The 15839-nt window shown below is 52.0% G+C and overlaps 1 protein-coding gene across 2 annotated transcripts in view; it reads right to left on the reverse strand.

Moving 5' to 3' along the window:
• SLC12A5 (solute carrier family 12 member 5) overlaps positions 1 to 8645 on the reverse strand; it is a 177384-nt gene extending 168739 nt beyond the window's left edge. For both annotated transcript variants that reach the window (XR_014512827.1, XM_083447283.1), the window contains exon 1: positions 8504 to 8645. Coding sequence is in view for 1 of the 2 variants with exons in the window: in XM_083447283.1 (XP_083303409.1) it covers positions 8504 to 8630 (127 nt within the window). In the remaining variant the exon portion in view is untranslated. The remainder of the gene's footprint in view (positions 1 to 8503) is intronic.
• Between the last annotated feature and the right edge of the window lie 7194 nt (positions 8646 to 15839).

Raw genomic sequence — 15839 nt, forward strand, 5'->3', positions numbered from 1 at the left:
TACGCCGGCTCCCTCGGCCAATAAAGCGAGATGAGCGCCACAACCCCAGTCGGCCATGCTAGACCTAATGGTCAGGGGTCCCTTTACCTTTAAGGAGAATTTAGTAGGATTTCCCCCTGTGTGTTTTTTCTTTGTTTTTACTTCCACTTGCTTTTTGACACAATTCTTAATGCCATTCTTAAGAGGGGGGCTAGTCAATGGAAAAGCCATTCCTAACCAGCAGCAACAAATGCCAAGCTCAGAAGTCATTCTACAGTGGGATCTATTGTGATCTATCAGCACTGCCACGGTCTTTACACAAAGGTGAGTCAAAGGAAAACTGGTTACTCAGTAGCTTAGGAAGGTGAAGGTAAAGGTACCCCTGCCCGTACGGGCCAGTCTTGACAGACACTAGGGTTGCGCGCCCATCTCACTCAAGAGGCCGAGGGCCAGCGCTGTCCGAAGACACTTCCGGATCACGTGGCCAGCGTGACATCGCTGCTCTGGCGAGCCAGAGCCGCACACGGAAACGCCGTTTACCTTCCCGCCAGTAAGCGGTCCCTATTTATCTACTTGCACCCGGGGGTGCTTTCAAACTGCTAGGTTGGCAGGCGCTGGGACTGAGCAACGGGAGCGCACCCCGCTGCGGGGATTCGAACTGCCGACCTTTCGATCGGCAAGCCCTAGGCGCTGAGGCTTTTACCCACAGCGCCACCCGCGTCCTTAGGAAGGTAGATACCCTTTAACCAATCCCGCCTCATATCTCCTGCCAATTGTTAAAACCAGGAATGGGGGGGCAGTTAAAGGACTCCCAAACCCAAGTCCCCACCACAGCCTCTACCTAAGGCCAGGACAATGACCATTGACACAGGCACCAGACATACACAACAGCAAAGAGGCTCAGAAAAGCAGTCTATAAAATTGAAGCAAAGCAGATACCATCATTGGTACTGTTTCCTCTGACTATCCAATATAGAATCAAATAATCGCCAAAATTCATCTGTTTGACAGATTTCCTTGGTTCCAAAGATTTCCTTGGTTCCCACGACTAATGACTCCTCTGGAAGAGGGGAATCCGGGGCTCCCCTGACCCCATAATCCCTTAAGGATGAGGTCACATACTCCTTCCCCGTCCACAAGGTGTGAACTTAGCCACACAATAGGAGGCAATCAAGGGCAGCACTTACTCCAGACAGAAGCCCATCGGGATGGTGGATTGAATCCTGATACTTTCAAAGGGGCCTTGCAGCCAGGGGGATGTGTAAATATCCTTATTGTTCTTTGGGGAAGAGGGTAGTTAAAAGGTGTCTGGAAGTGGGGTAATTGACAGGGGTGGGGGATGGGCTCATGTTTCTACATGCCAGACAATCCCACTTTGTGACATATTTGTGATGTATCAATGATGCTGTTGGAAAATGTATTATGGTAAATGGGGAGAGGTCTTAAAAGTTCACGCAACCCCATGCTTGGGGTTCCTACTCTGTGTGTGTTTGAACCTTGTTGCAACAACAAATAAAGATCAGGTCAACTGACTACTGTTTGCTTCTTCTAACTTGGCCCGAGACTCCTTCTTTTGCTGACCAGAGAGTACCATGGGGAGTGGCACCAAGACAAGCTGGGCAGTGGAGTAAATCCACACACCAGGATTGTTCCTTATCACAATGCAAGAGGAAAAGCAGAGAGGTCATAGTAGGATTTGGGTCCTGCTCAGTGTTAGAAATTAGCCAGGCTCCAGGTGCGTTTTGCCAACAAAGGTCCATATAGTTAAAGGTCTGGTTTTCCCAGTAGTGATGTATGGAAGTGAGAGCTGGACCATAAAGAAGGCTGATTGCCGAAGAATTTACGCTTTTGAATTATGGTGCTGGAGGAGACTCTTGAGAGTCCCACGGACTGCAAGAAGATCAAACCTCTCCATTCTGAAGAAAATCAGCCCTGAGTGCTCCCTGGAAGGACAGATCCTGAAGCTGAGGCTCCAAGACTTTGGCCACCTCATGAGAAGAGAAGACTCCCTGGAAAAGACCCTGGTGTTGGGAAAGATGGAGGGCACAAGGAGAAGGGGACGACAGAGGACGAGATGGTGGGACAGTGTTCTCGAAGCTACCAGCATGAGGGAGGCAGTGGGAGACAGGAGGGCCTGGCATGCTCTGGTCCAGGGGGTCACGAAGAGTCGGACATGACTAAACAACGACAACAACAACAACAACAATGTGTATTTTGTAACCACATGGAGATCTCTGGATGTTAGGTTTGTGACTGGGAAAAGCAAAATGTCAGTTAGAGAAGGCTCTTAAATATTTTCCTTGAAGCTCCTGTAGAACTTGGTTACCTTCAACTGAGTCAGGCCATTGGACCACCTAACCCGCATTTCCAGCACCAGCTGGCAGCAGGCCCTGAGAGTATCAGGCAGGGGTCTTGAACCCGGGTCCTTCCCCATGGGAAGTAGATGCTCTACCACAACATTACAGCCCCTCCCCACCTCACTTGCTTTCACACAGAGAGAGGACTGGAAGGGAGAGACCCATCTCTGTGCTGAAATCAAAAGTCTGTGTCTCAGAGTTTCACACATGGGGAGGAGAGAGATGAAAGGTAAATGTGCATCCACAATACCCCCACCTCTTCTCCTCCACATTCTCCCCATACCTCTGGGGGGGGGGACTCTCTGCTTCCATCTTCTCTTTATCTCAGGATTGCAACATCTGGAGGAAGGCAGTAACTGGAGCCCTGATCCTGCCAAGTCATTCCATGGGGCATCCTCTCCATCACGCAGCCGGCTGGAAGGCATGAGGCCAGTTGCTAAATTCAGCTCCCTGGGAGATAAGGGCCAAGCGAGGGAGGGAGGGAGGGGCCTGGAGATAACCTTCAAAGGCACTCCAGCCCCATCAGGCCCTCCCCTCCTGGAACAGATAAGGCAGCTATTTAATAGCATCACAGAAAAGGCAGAAGAAGTGTAGCAGCTGAACTAGGATGCCCAAGCAAGTTTGAGTCCACCTGTTCAGAATGCAGTCAAGACTGAGGTTTTGCTTTGAAATTTCAGGTGTTTGTTCCAAAGCTAGTAAGGGCTGCCCTATCACACCAATTAGGGACCAATGTCGGGTTCTGCATTTAGGCAGGAAGAACCAGGTGCACAAATATAAGATGGGGAGGCACCTGGCTTGATAGCAGTACAGTGGTACCTCGGGTTACAGGCGCTTCAGGTTACAGACTCCGCTAACCCAGAAATAGTACCTCGGGTTAAGAACTTTGCTTCAGGATGAGAACAGAAATCGTGTGGAAGTGGCATGGCGGCAGCGGGAGGCCTCATTAGCTAAAGTGGTACCTCAGGTTAAGAACAGTTTCAGGTTAAGAACGGACCTCCAGAATGAATTAAGTTCTTAATTACACTGTACATGTAAAAAGGATCTTAGTACCACAAGCTTAGCACAAGTCAACAGTGTAATGCAGCAGCAAAAAAAGCTAATGCTATTCTGTGCTTCGTCAACAGAAGTCTAGTATCCAGATCAAGGAAAGTCATAGTCCCACTCTATTCTGCCTTCCTCGGACCACACCTGGAGTTCTGTGTCCAGTTCTGGGCAGCACAATTTAAGAAGGATGTTGACAAACTGGAAGGTGGGCCAAGAGGGGAAACCAAGATGATCATGGGTCTGGAAACAAGGCCTGATGAGGAACAGTTGAAGGAGGTGGGTATGTTTAGCCTGGAAAAGAGGAGACTGAGAGCCATCTTCAAATATCTGAGAGGCTGTCACATGGAAGAGGGAGTTTTCCCCTGCTCTGAGGGTAGGACTCGAACCAGTGGCTTCAAGTTACAAGAAAGGGGTTGGAGTTTCTGAAAGCTACAAGAAACTAGGAAGAACTGTCTCCCTTGGGACAAGGTGGACTCTCCTTCCTTGGGAGATTGTTTAGCAGAGGTTGGATGGTCATCTGTCAGGGATGCTTTCCTGCATGGCAGGGGGCTGGACTAGATGACCACTGAGGGTTCCTTGCAACTCTATGCTTCTATTATAAATAGTGCTATTTTATTGTGCAGTTGTGACCTTTTCTGCTCATGGTAGCATTCGGGCAGTGATACACAACCCCTTTTCAATAGTGCCACAAATGTTTTGTGATACTCCTTCATCTCTAATCAGTAGCTTCCTTCCGAAATGCCGTAAGTTTTCCTACTGGAAGTGTTCAGGGAAAGGGGGGCTGTCCTGTTTCCGTTGCGCTAGAGCACAAGTCTGCCCCTCCAGGTGTCAAGAAGGCTGGAATAATGGGGAAGCATTGCAGAACAATTCCTATAAAGACAAATGGCGTGTGGACGGTTTAGATCAGGGGTCAGCAACCCTTTTCAGCTGTGGGCCAGTCCACCGTCCCTCAGACGGGGGCCAGACTATATTTTTTTGGGGGGGAATGTGAATGTATTCCTATGCCCCACAAATAACCCAGAGGTGCAGAGCTAACAACTTGCTCATAAATACAAGGAAGACAAAGGAACTTGTGGTGGACTTTAGGAGACAGAAGAGCAATGTCCAGCCACTTTTGATTGATGGGGTCTGTGTGGAGAGGGTAACAACATTCAGATTTTTGGGCACTGAATTACAAGAGGATCTGTCCTGGAGTGTCAACACAAGGGGGCTTGTGAAGAAGGCGCAGCAGAGACTGTATTTCTTGAGAATACTAAGGAAAAACCATCTTCCGCAGAAACTGCTGCTTGCCTTCTATCACTGTGCCATTGAGAGCGTGCTCACTTATGGCTTATGTGTGTGGTACGGAAGCTGTACTACCCAGGACAGGATGGGGTTGCGCAGGGTTGTGAAGGCAGCAGAGAGCATTGTTGGCTGCCCACTCTCCACCTTAGAGCAGATTTATGCCACAAGGTGCCATAGGAAGGCACTGGACATAGTAAAAGATCCATCGCATCCTGGTCACTGTCTCTTCGAGCTCTTGCCGTCGGGACGGAGATACAGGACGATGAAGACAAGAACGAGCCGTCTTAAGAACAGCTTCTTCTCCAGAGCGATCTCGGCCCTGAATGGGAAGCCCGGACTTTGAAAGTCATCAAATCTCCTTTGCTGTATTTTACTATATTTTTTAATTAGTGTTTTTATGGAGCAGCCAAGTAATTTCGTTGTCCCCGAAGGGGGCAATGACAATAAAGATATTATTATTATTATTATTATTATTATTATTATTATTATTATAGGTGCATTTTAAATAAAAGGACACATTCTACTCATGTAAAAACATGCTGATTCCTGGACTATCTGTGGGCTGGATTCAGAAGGCAATTGGGCTGCATCCGGCCCCCGGGCCTTAGTGTGCCTACCCCTGGTTTAGGTACAGTGGTACTTCTGGATGCAAACGGGATCCGTTCCGGAGCCCCGTCCGCATCCAGAAGCGAACGCAACCTGCGTCTGCGGGTCGCGATTTGCCGCTTCCGCGCATGCGCGTGATGTCATTTTGACCGTTTGCGCATGTGCGAGCGGCGAAACCTGGAGGTAACACGTTCCATTACTTCTGGGTCACTGCAGCGCGCAACCCGAAGATACTTATCCCGAAGTTACTTCAACCCGAGGTATGACTGTACACCACAAAAGCACCATTGTTGCTCCAATGTTGCAGAACACACCAAAATAAAACAAAAAACCCACCCACCCCCCCAGTCCAGAGGGACCCCACACATGTTCTTACAGTGGCCAACCAGATGCTCGTTGGGGGAAACCAGTGAGCGTTGTCCGGAAGCATCACTGCCGCCAGCTCTGGAGGAGAGAGCAGAGTCATCCTGGCTAGTAGCTCTTGATAGCCCCCCTCCCCGTGAATTTGCCTAGCCCTCTTTTCATAAAATCACAGGACTGCAGAGTTGGAAGGGACCCTGAGGGTCATTTAGTCCAACCCCCTGTAATGCAGGAATCACAGGTGGAGAATCCCTGCTGTTGGCCACCTGCCCTTTAAAAACCTCCAGGGAAAGAGAGTCCACCACCTTCTGAGAGTGTCTGTCCCACCACTGAACAGCTCTTACCCTCAAAATGTTTTTCCATATGTTCAAACAGAATCTCCTCCCTTGTAACCTGAAGCCACTGGTTCGAGTCCTGCCCTCTGGACCAGCAGAAAACAAGCTTGTTCCCTCTTCCATGTGACTATCCTTGAGATATTGGAAGATGGCTCTCATATCTCCTCTTTTCCAGGCTGAACATCCCCAGCTCCTTCAACCGCTCCTCATAAGGCTTAGTTCCCAGAGCCTCGATCATCTCCTCTGCACACCTTCCAAATTCTCCATATCCTCCTTAAATTGTGGCCTTTGGACCCGATCCAGCAACTGCAGTCTCTTCTGATGCTCAGAGGCTGCCTTCACACACCTAGTTTCCCCCCAGATGTTTCAGACTACATCTCCCAGGAGTCCCGGCATCCCACACCCCAACATCTGGGTGGGCAGTGGGCACCCAGTTGGCAAAGGCTGTTCTGAAGCCATCTCAGCTAAAGGCCAGCCTCACACTTTAGGCAGCAGATGCCCCAAACCGCCTCCTTGCCCTCGTGACTCGCAGTCGGATACCCCCAACTTCTCTTTGCTCTGACCAGTTTTGCCTTCACAGTCGCTTTCTGTGACTCTTTGCAAGAACAAGGCTTGTGGTGTAATCAGAATATACTTTGCTAAAGCAGAGCTGATCACTTAAAAGCAGAGAGACCCTTTGCAAGACCTCTGGTCACCCCCTTTTTTTAAGATTTCAAACTTCGCCTCAAGGTGCTCGGTGGCTAGCTCAGATCTATAGCTCAGCAGGCAAAAACTCAATTACCTGCCCGCCAGCTGAGGAGGAGAGGGGAATTTGTCAACAAAGGATGCTGCTGAAGAGAGGCAGCGTGGTGCTGTGTGCTGGTCTTTAGCTGTAGGAAATCTGAGTTCAAAGGGAGTCTTTGCCATAAGTGGCATTGGAAAAGGTGCCTCCCCTCTGTCTTTCCTACCTGACAGGGTTGTTGCGAGGCCAAAGTATGACGCCTAGCTCCTCAGGAATAGATTGTAAACTTCAATAAGAAACCTCACTAAAGACTTTGGAGCTTCTTGGTGGGTTCCAGAGCTCCCTGAGCCTGAGCAGCCAAGGGCCTCCTCCAGGCAGGTGCTGCTTGTTAGAATCATAGGATCGTGGAGTTGGAAGGGACCCCAAGGGTCATCTAGTCCAACCCCCTGCAATGTAGGAATCTTTCCCCAACCACGACCCTGAGATTAATACCTGAGTATGTCCCAGGTATTCTGCATCCTGCTTCCTCCAGCAGCAGCCCTGAAACCCTTTGCAGGAGTCCCCCTCCCAGCCATCCCAGAATAGCACAGGTGGGGGAGATGAGGGGGGGTAAATTGCAGCTCATACCACAACAAGAGAGCCCAACCCCAGTATGTTCTTGGTCCTACAACACCAACACCAACAGCCAGGACACACACAACACCTCTCTGAGCAGGTGCAGAGTGCACTCCCCGTCAAAGGCCTGAGCTGGCTAGACAGGGCCTTTGCGGACACCATCACCGCACCTATTCTAGGAATGAACCCCCAGGTCCTCCGCCTTCCCCAACTTCACCCCTGCATTCCAGGGGTTGGACTAGATGACCCTGGGGTGCCCTTCCAACCGCGCCCGGGTGCCAGCGCGCGCCTCCCTCCGCCTCGCCCGCCAGCCAAGCAGCCACTTGCCCTTTCCTGGGGGAGAGAAGGTCGAGGCGGGGAAGTGCTGAAGCGGCTGCCTGGCTTGGATTTCCACGATCGATGCGCGCCGGTAACGGGAGCCGGAAGCGCAGCCGGGACGGGCCAGCCAGTGCGGCGCGCAGGGGAGCGGGGGGGGGGGAGGCCGGTTATCGGGGACTCCCGGGGGGGGGCAGCAGCAACCCGCCCGCCCACCCGTGAGGGGGTCCCTGCAGCCCCCGCGTCCCGGAGCCTCTCCAAGCTCTACCGGCCACTACAGGCACCCGGAGCCTCCGCCGCCCGCCCCGTCGGGCTGCCGGGCTCGGCCAGGGGGGCGTGCCGGCCGTGTCCTCGCCGCGCGGCTCCGGGAAAGCGCCCGGTGGGGCATGGCGGCGGCGGAGGCGGCGGCGGAGGCAGCAGCCCCCTCTCCCCTCTCGGAGACAAAGCCAGCCGAGATGGATGGAGGAGCCGCTGCCTCGGGGCGCGAAAGCCTCGCTCGACGGGCGACCCACACGGCGCGCCTCCCTCCGTCCCGCCCGGGGTCCACTCCAGAGGCGGACCGGGGTGGGGGGAGAGAAGCACCTGACCTGGCCCAGCCCCCTCCCCACTTTCCCCTCCCCAACTTAGCCCGCCCTGGCGGGGGGCGCACCAGCCCTCGAGACGGGGGGGGGGGGCGCAAGTGGCGGCTGTCCCCGCTCTTCTTCCTCCCGCATTGGGCTTTAGGGGAGGGCACCTGGCCTGGCCCGACCTGGCCCCCTCCCCAACTTGACCCGCCTGGCCGGAGGGGGGGCACTAGCCCTTGCTGGGGGGGCAGAAGCATCTCCCCTCCCTCCCCCTCCCTCCTATGCCTCGGTGTTTTCGCGGGGTCGGCGGCGGCGCGCCCTTACCTTGCCCGCTGTTGCTGCCCAGCGGCGGGGGGGCTTCTGCTCCTCCTCCTCCGTCGCCGCCTCCGGTTGCTGCCGCGGTGCCCGGGCGCGGCTCTTCGCCGGCGGTGACCGTGAAGCGGCGGCTCATGGCCGCGGGCCGGGCCGGGTTGGGGCTGGGCGCCGCTCCGCCACAAGTGGCTGCCTGCCTGCCTGCCCGCCTGCCCGCCTGTCCGGGGCGCGGATGCTGCTCCCGCCGAGGGTGCGGAGGCTCCGGCGGGCGGCGGCGAGCGCGGGGCGGCGCGGTCCTAGCGCCTCCTTTCTCCGCGGAGAAAAAGAGAGAAGGGGCGCGCGAGGAGGAGAGATGCTGTTGGGGCGAAGGTCTACGTCACCAAGCACGCTCTTCGCCTGCGGAACTCACTGCCACGAGATGCGTCAGGAGGAGGCTCCGGAGAGGGCGAGGCCAATTCTTGAGGTTGGGAAGGGGGCAGACACACCCATCCCTCGGATGGATGGATGGATTTAGTTATTGATTGATTGATTGATTGCGCTTATATTTCACCTTTTCCTCCGAGGAGCTCGTGGTTCTCCCCCTCCCCTTTTAATCCCCACAACGACAACCCTGTGAGGTGGGGGTAGCCTGAGAGGAGACAGGACCCAAGATGACCAGCAAGCTTCATATGCCTCTTCAGGGCAAGGGGACAGAATTTGAACCCTGCTCCCTCCCAGTCTGACCCTCTAACCCAGGGGTTGTCCGCCTGGTCCCTACTGCCCACTAATGGGCGTTTCAGGATTCTAGGTGGGTGGTAGTGGGTTCTATGGCACAAGCTGAATCCTCCTTCCATTGCGCACTGGTGGGCAGTAAGGAAATGTTACCATCAAGAAAGATGCATTAGTGAGCAGTAGGTATAGAAAGGTTGACTACCCTACTCTAACCACTACACCACACTGCTTCTCAGTACCACTTTTGCCAGGATAGAGAGAGGCTTGTGCTCAAATAGTTGAGTTTAAATAGCTTGCTACTTAGAAACAGAATCGTACCCTTGGATGGGACCCCAAGGAACATCTAGTCCAATTGCAGCTGTTTGCAGCTTTCTCTGCGGGGTTCATTCCGAGGGGAATGCGCCTAGGATTGCAGCCAGAAAAGGAGCGCTAAAGTTCTCTGCTGGAAGCTATTCACCGTCCAGGCCCCACCACCGAGAAGGCCCTGTTCCTCATAGTCACCAGAACCGACTAACCACAGGAAGGGGTGGAGGAGAAAGTGGAGTGTTTGATGCCTAACTCTGGGGCCAGGAAGGGTCATGTAGCAGGAGGTACAGAGGGGGCATCTCAAGGGCAACCAGCAGCTCCTCGCTGCTAGAGCTGACAGGTAGGCGTAGAGCCTCAGGAGGTCCCAGCCTCAGTCCCCAGCAGCCCCACCAGGTTGGGCTGGGAACGCCCCCTGCCTGAAACCCCCCAAAGCCACTGCTGCCAGTCAGAGCATACTTTACTGAGCTAGACAGACAACAGATTCCAGTGTCCCCCTTCCCTGGAAGAGCCTCACAGTCCTACTGGGCTGCTTCATAGCTGAGTTGAGGCATTGGAGGGGGGGCTGTCCGGTTGTGGTGGACACAGGGGCAGACACCCCGTCCACCTGCAGCTCAACACTCTCTGCCTCTGGCACGACCCAAACACGTGTGTGTGTGTTTATCCAAGCAGCTGGTCCTGCCTGGGCTCCCTCAGCACCAGAGCCAGGATCAGACCAAGCCTGAAGGTGAAAGGTGCAAATTCAAATCTAATAGCCAACCTATTAGCACAATTGATGTGAAGAAAACCCCACATTGCTGGGAACAGACTGTAGTCCAGGATCCTGTTCTCACAGTGCCAAGCAAGTGCCCCATTGGGAAGCCAGCAAGCAGGATTCGAACACAAGAGCCCAGTGGTTTCCAGCAACTGGCATTCAGAAGCATCACCGCCTCCAGCTGCAGCCATCCATAGCCCTCTCCTCCTGCAGGAACTTGTCTGTTCTCTTTTAAAGCCATCCACGGCTTAACTCTGCATTGGGAAATGTTTGCAATTGGACTCGAGAAGCAGTCGTGGGGGCTGATCCAATTTGCACCAAGGGCTGTCTGGGGCCTCAGGACCCTCGACGCCACTCCTGGGAATCAGCATGAGAGCCAGAAGCCGAGGGCGCAGCAGGAAGCTTTACCAACTGCACTGGCTCCCAGTTGAGTCCTGGGTCAGGTTGAAGGTGCTGGTTTTGACCTTTAAAGCCCTACACAGCCTAGGACCCTCATACCTACGAGACCACCTCTCCTGGTCTGCCCCGCGGAGGACCTTAAGGTCCACAAATAACAACATTTTGGAGGTCCCGAGTCGCAAGATGGTTAGACTGGTCTCAACTAGGGCCAGGGCCTTTTCAGCACTGGCCCCGATGTGGTGGAACGCTCTATCACAAGAGACCAGGGCCCTGCGGGACTTGACATCTTTCCGCAGGGCCTGCAAGACAGAGCTGTTCCGCCTGGCCTTTGGATTGGACTCAGTCTGACCCTTATGTTTCCCTCCCCCTATGGCCTTGATTTATTGGCTACTTTAAAATGAGGCTGCATTTTAAATTGCATTTTAACCTGTATTTTAAATTGGGTTCCCCCCCTCTCTTTCCCCCCTATTATGTTTTTACTGTGATTTTATTGGTGTTAGCTGCCCTGAGCCTGGCTCTGGCCAGGGAGGGCGGGGTATAAATAAAATTTATTACTATTATTATTATTATTATTATTAGTGGGAAATGCAAGGAGCAACAGAGGAGGTGGAGCCCTGCAAGAAAGCCTCCCCCCCCCCCCCAGTTCGCCCCCATTGCCGCAGGGGAACATAAGAAGCTGACTTTTACTAAGACAGACCCCGGGTCCATGTTGCCCTGTGCAGTCTGCACTGACCGGCAGCAGCGGCTCTCCGGGGTTCCAAGACGCTTGAATCTCCCCCAGCCCGGAGATGCGCCCCCTTCGGGACCTTCTGCGCGCCGGGCAGGGGCTCCGCCGCCCAGCCCCGAGGACCCTTCCCCAGCCGGGAGCCCCTTCTGGCCTGGCCCGAGCGGGGGGCTCCGCTGCAGCTGCCGGATTCTGCCATCTCTCGGCGAGGAGGAGGAAGAGGAGGGGGTGTCCTCCGCGTGCGCGCCGCTTTTGTCCTTTTTGTTCTCCAGCCCAGGCCGCTCTCTCTTCTCCCCGCCTCTCCCTTTCCCCCCAGGACAGTCTCGCACCTCTGGCCTCCAGATAAGGAACCTCTGGACGCCACTGGGTCTCCTCCGTCTCCGAAGAGGCAGAATCGAGGCCCTCGCGCTCCCTCTGCTAGGTGGGGTTGGGGGGCAGGTCAGATGGGGAAGTCCTATAAGAGCGCAAGGAGCGTGGCCTTCTCCGTTTTAATTCTGTAATAAACAAAAAATCTGCCCTTATTCCCCTATGAGGGACACAAGAGCCCTTATACAGTGGTACCTCGGGTTAAGTACTTAATTCGTTCCAGAGGTCCGTTCTTAACCTGAAACTGTTCTTAACCTGAAGCACCACTTTAGCTAATGGGGCCTCCTGCTGCTGCCACGCCGCCGGAGCACGATATCTGTTCTCATCCTGAAGCAAAGTTCTTAACCTGAAGCACTATTTCTGGGCTTGCGGAGTCTGTAACCTCAAGCATATGTTACCTGAAGTGTATGTAACCTGAGGTACCGCTGTATAGTCTTTTGTAGGTTCTCCATCTGTCCGAGAAAATAACAGAGGCCAACCAGAGAATATGGAAAGGAAAGCAGCTAGGAAGCTAAGAAGCCCTCACACCTCCTCACACGCAGGAAAGGAGGAGGACCCCAAACCAAGGTGTGCCTGCCCTTATATACACATTTTAAATTCCCTGCCCTGGAGCTCAAGACCACCCCTCCATACATCATGCATACATCACAGAAGGGGTGTAACCCAAGAGCACAAACATCATACCTACATCACAGAAAAGGTGGTCTACAACAGAAATCTGAGTGCGTTGCTTATCTCCTGTCTGGCAGGTTACCTGTTAATGGTCACTTGATTGGATACCCTGCGGAGCCTGGCCAGTCTTTTGTAATGACAAATACTTATTTCCTGAGCCAGGTCACAGGCTCACACCCTATTCAAACACAGACATACCCTTAAGACAGGATTTGTGAAGGAAAAGACAATGGGGAGGCTTTTCCATTTTCCTTCGACGTTGCAGAGAAAATATCTGAGGTCAATTTGGGAGGGACAAAATGGTTTCAGGACTTTTTCTGTGGGGTTTCAGACATGTGGTTTATATATGCAGTTATGAACATTATATATATATATATATATATGCAGGTTTTGGTGTCCTCGGGTGTCTTCCCGTGTAAAAGTTGGGGTGTCTAGACACCCCAACTTTTACACGGGAAGACACCCGAGGACACCAAAACCTGCATTCCTGTACCCGTGAAAATCTACGAAAGCAAATATATATATATATATATATATATATGACCTTAAATTTTTTATTTCAGTTCCCACAACAACCCTGAGAGGTAGGCTCTGCTGAAAGAAGACAGTGACTGGCCCCCAATTTCTTACCCTGTGAGCCTCAAGGATTCGAACCCTTGTCTCCCAGGACTCAGCCCAGTGCTCTAAGTGCTGCATTGTTGGGGAGGTCCTGCTTGTGGTGTTGGGGGTGAGGTCTTTGGGGGGGTGGCACCGAGGAGGTGGGGGGGCGTGTGCTGCTTCTTCTGGGCTCCTCAGAGGCTGTCTCTGGGACTCCCACCCACTGGAAATTAGCTCTCCCCCCCCCGCCCCATGACATCCCATCCTATTTATTTGTTTTGAAATGTTTTTAGACATTCTTAATCTTTTGGGACATTTTTAGACCACCTTAATCTTCATGAATGTCTTAAATGTTCTTTTATTAATTTTGAGTGGTTTTGCTTTGCTAGCTGTTGTTTGCCTGCCTTGGGCTTCTTTAGGACGAGGAAAGGCAGGGCAGAAATTTAATAAAATAAAATAAATATGACCAGGCATTTGGTGCTCAGCTGCACTCGGTGGCAAGAACAAGTATATTGTACGCTTATTTTGCTGCTGCTGCTTTTTTAAAAACCTCCCTGAGACCTCTGAGACCTGGGGCGGTATATTATCATTAATAATAATAATAACAACAACAATAACAACAACAACAACAACCGACCCTGTTTCATTGCACTTTTAATTCTTCTTTTATGGTCTTTGTATTTTGCCTAGATAGTTTTGCATAGTTTCAATATTGTTGCTATTCAATATTGAGCAGAAGTACAGTCGTACCTTGGAAGTCAAACAGCTTAGTTCTAGAATGTTTTGGCTCCTGAATGCCGCAAACCTGGAAGTGACTGTCCCGGTTTGCGAACTATTTTCAGAAGCCAAATGTCTGGTGCGGCTTCCGCAGCTTCCGATTGGCTGCAGGAGCTTTCTGCAGCCAATTAGAAGCCACGCTTTGGTTTCTGAACGTTTTGGAAGTCGAACGGACTTCCGGAACAGATTCCAACGGATTCCGTTTGACTTCCGAGGTACGACTGTAAGGTGAAAAAAACATTGTAGTGGCTGAATTATTTGTTCCAACAGGGGATTTGCACACTCACCCCCCCCAAGTGTGTCTCTCACCCAAAGAGTCCTCTTGCCTTTGTGGCCTTCTCTTGTTTTTGTTGCTGGGAGCCCAGAGGAGCTGAACAAGGCTGTGTGAGCATCACCACAACACAGGGTCACAGGGCTGCCTCGACAGCCGGTTGTCACAAAGCAACCAGGCAGCCAAACATTCCTGTGGCGCCTGAAAGACCACCCAGTTAGTTGGGGCAGAAGCCTGTGGAAGCCGCCTGGAGCTCACCAAACCAGCAGCATGGGCACTGCTACAGGTGCCAGGTAACACCCATTCCACATTTGTAAAAACTTGATCGCTTACTGTGGCAGCATCTACACTTATTGCTTATTGATATTAAGCAGCTGCCTTCAAGGTACAGTGGTGCCCCGCAAGACGAATGCCTCGCAAGACGGAAAACCCGCAAGACGAAAGGGTTTTCCGTTTGCAGAGGCGCTTCACAGGACGAATTTCCCTATGGGCTTGCTTCGCAAGACGAAAATTGATGAAAATTTTTGAGGTTTTTTTCCGCTCCAAAACCCCTTTTTCTGAAGCGCTAAGCTGCTAAAAGCATTTTAGCAGCAAAACCGCTAATCCCTTAAGCCTTTAATAGACGTTAATAGCCCTTAAACTGCTAATAGCACTAATCCGCTAATGGGCTTGCTTCGCAAGACGAAAAAACCGCAAGACGAAAAGACTCACGGAACGGATTCTTTTCGTCTTGCGAGGCACCACTGTATTCTTTTTGCTGCCTGCTAAAACCATTCTTGTTTAGACAAGCCTATCCAGAGACTTAGAAAACTGATGTGAACTTTAACCTGTTTTACTACTTTTTTATTTTCATACTATTTTGTATACCTGAAGGAGCGTCTCCTCCCCCATCATTCTGCCCGGACATTGAGGTCCTCCTCTGGGGGTCTTCTGCTTGTTCCCTCACTGTGTGAAGCAAAGCGACAGGGAACCAGGCAGAGGGCCTTCTCGGTGGTGGCGCCCTCCCTGCAGAATGCCCTCCCTTCTGATGTCAAGGAGATAAAGAACTACATACACAACTTTTAGAAGACATCTGAAGGCATCCCTGTATCAGGAGGTTTTTAACGCTTGATGTTTTATGATGTTTTTATCTCTTCTGTAAACCAGAGTGGCTGGGGAAACCCAGCCTGATGGGCGGGGTATAAATAATAAAGTTGTCGTTGTTGTGTTCTAAGCTATTTTTGTAAATCTTTCTTTCTTTTCTTGCTTAATTTTTTTGTAAACCTCTTTGAGGTTTTGCTTTTGTTTTGCGATCAAGTGGTGTATAACTTTTACCTAATGAAACAAACAAATAAATAAATTACTCTGCTTTGTTTTGCATCCTAGTAACTGCCCCACTGCTCACAAAAAAACCTACATTTGATTTTGTATGGTTGGGTGAAGCGTTGTGTGTTTCAGAGGTGAGAAATTGAGGTGAGGCAGCTGCCTTTGCAGGAAAGGCCCCATGCCCGGTGGAGATGGGTTTTCCAACATAGGGACACAACAAGAAGAGCTTTCTGCAGGATAAAGGACTGGCCTTCGCTCCGGCTGGTCAGAGCGACGGAGCACACCTGAGCCTGCCCTGAGCCTATGGACAGATCAGTTGCAGAATGCCAGCATCTCGCTGCTTCTAAGCGATCCGTCCTTTTACAATGCCTGGCATCCATTCATCTCCTGGATGAGATGAGACGATCAATTGAGACAGCCGCCTCCGACCCACGGAAGCATCGGGAGAGACTTATTGGATTAGAGGCTT

This window comes from Podarcis tiliguerta, assembly GCF_965153285.1.
Source record: "Podarcis tiliguerta genome assembly, chromosome: 6".
Lineage (NCBI taxonomy): Eukaryota > Metazoa > Chordata > Lepidosauria > Squamata > Lacertidae > Podarcis > Podarcis tiliguerta.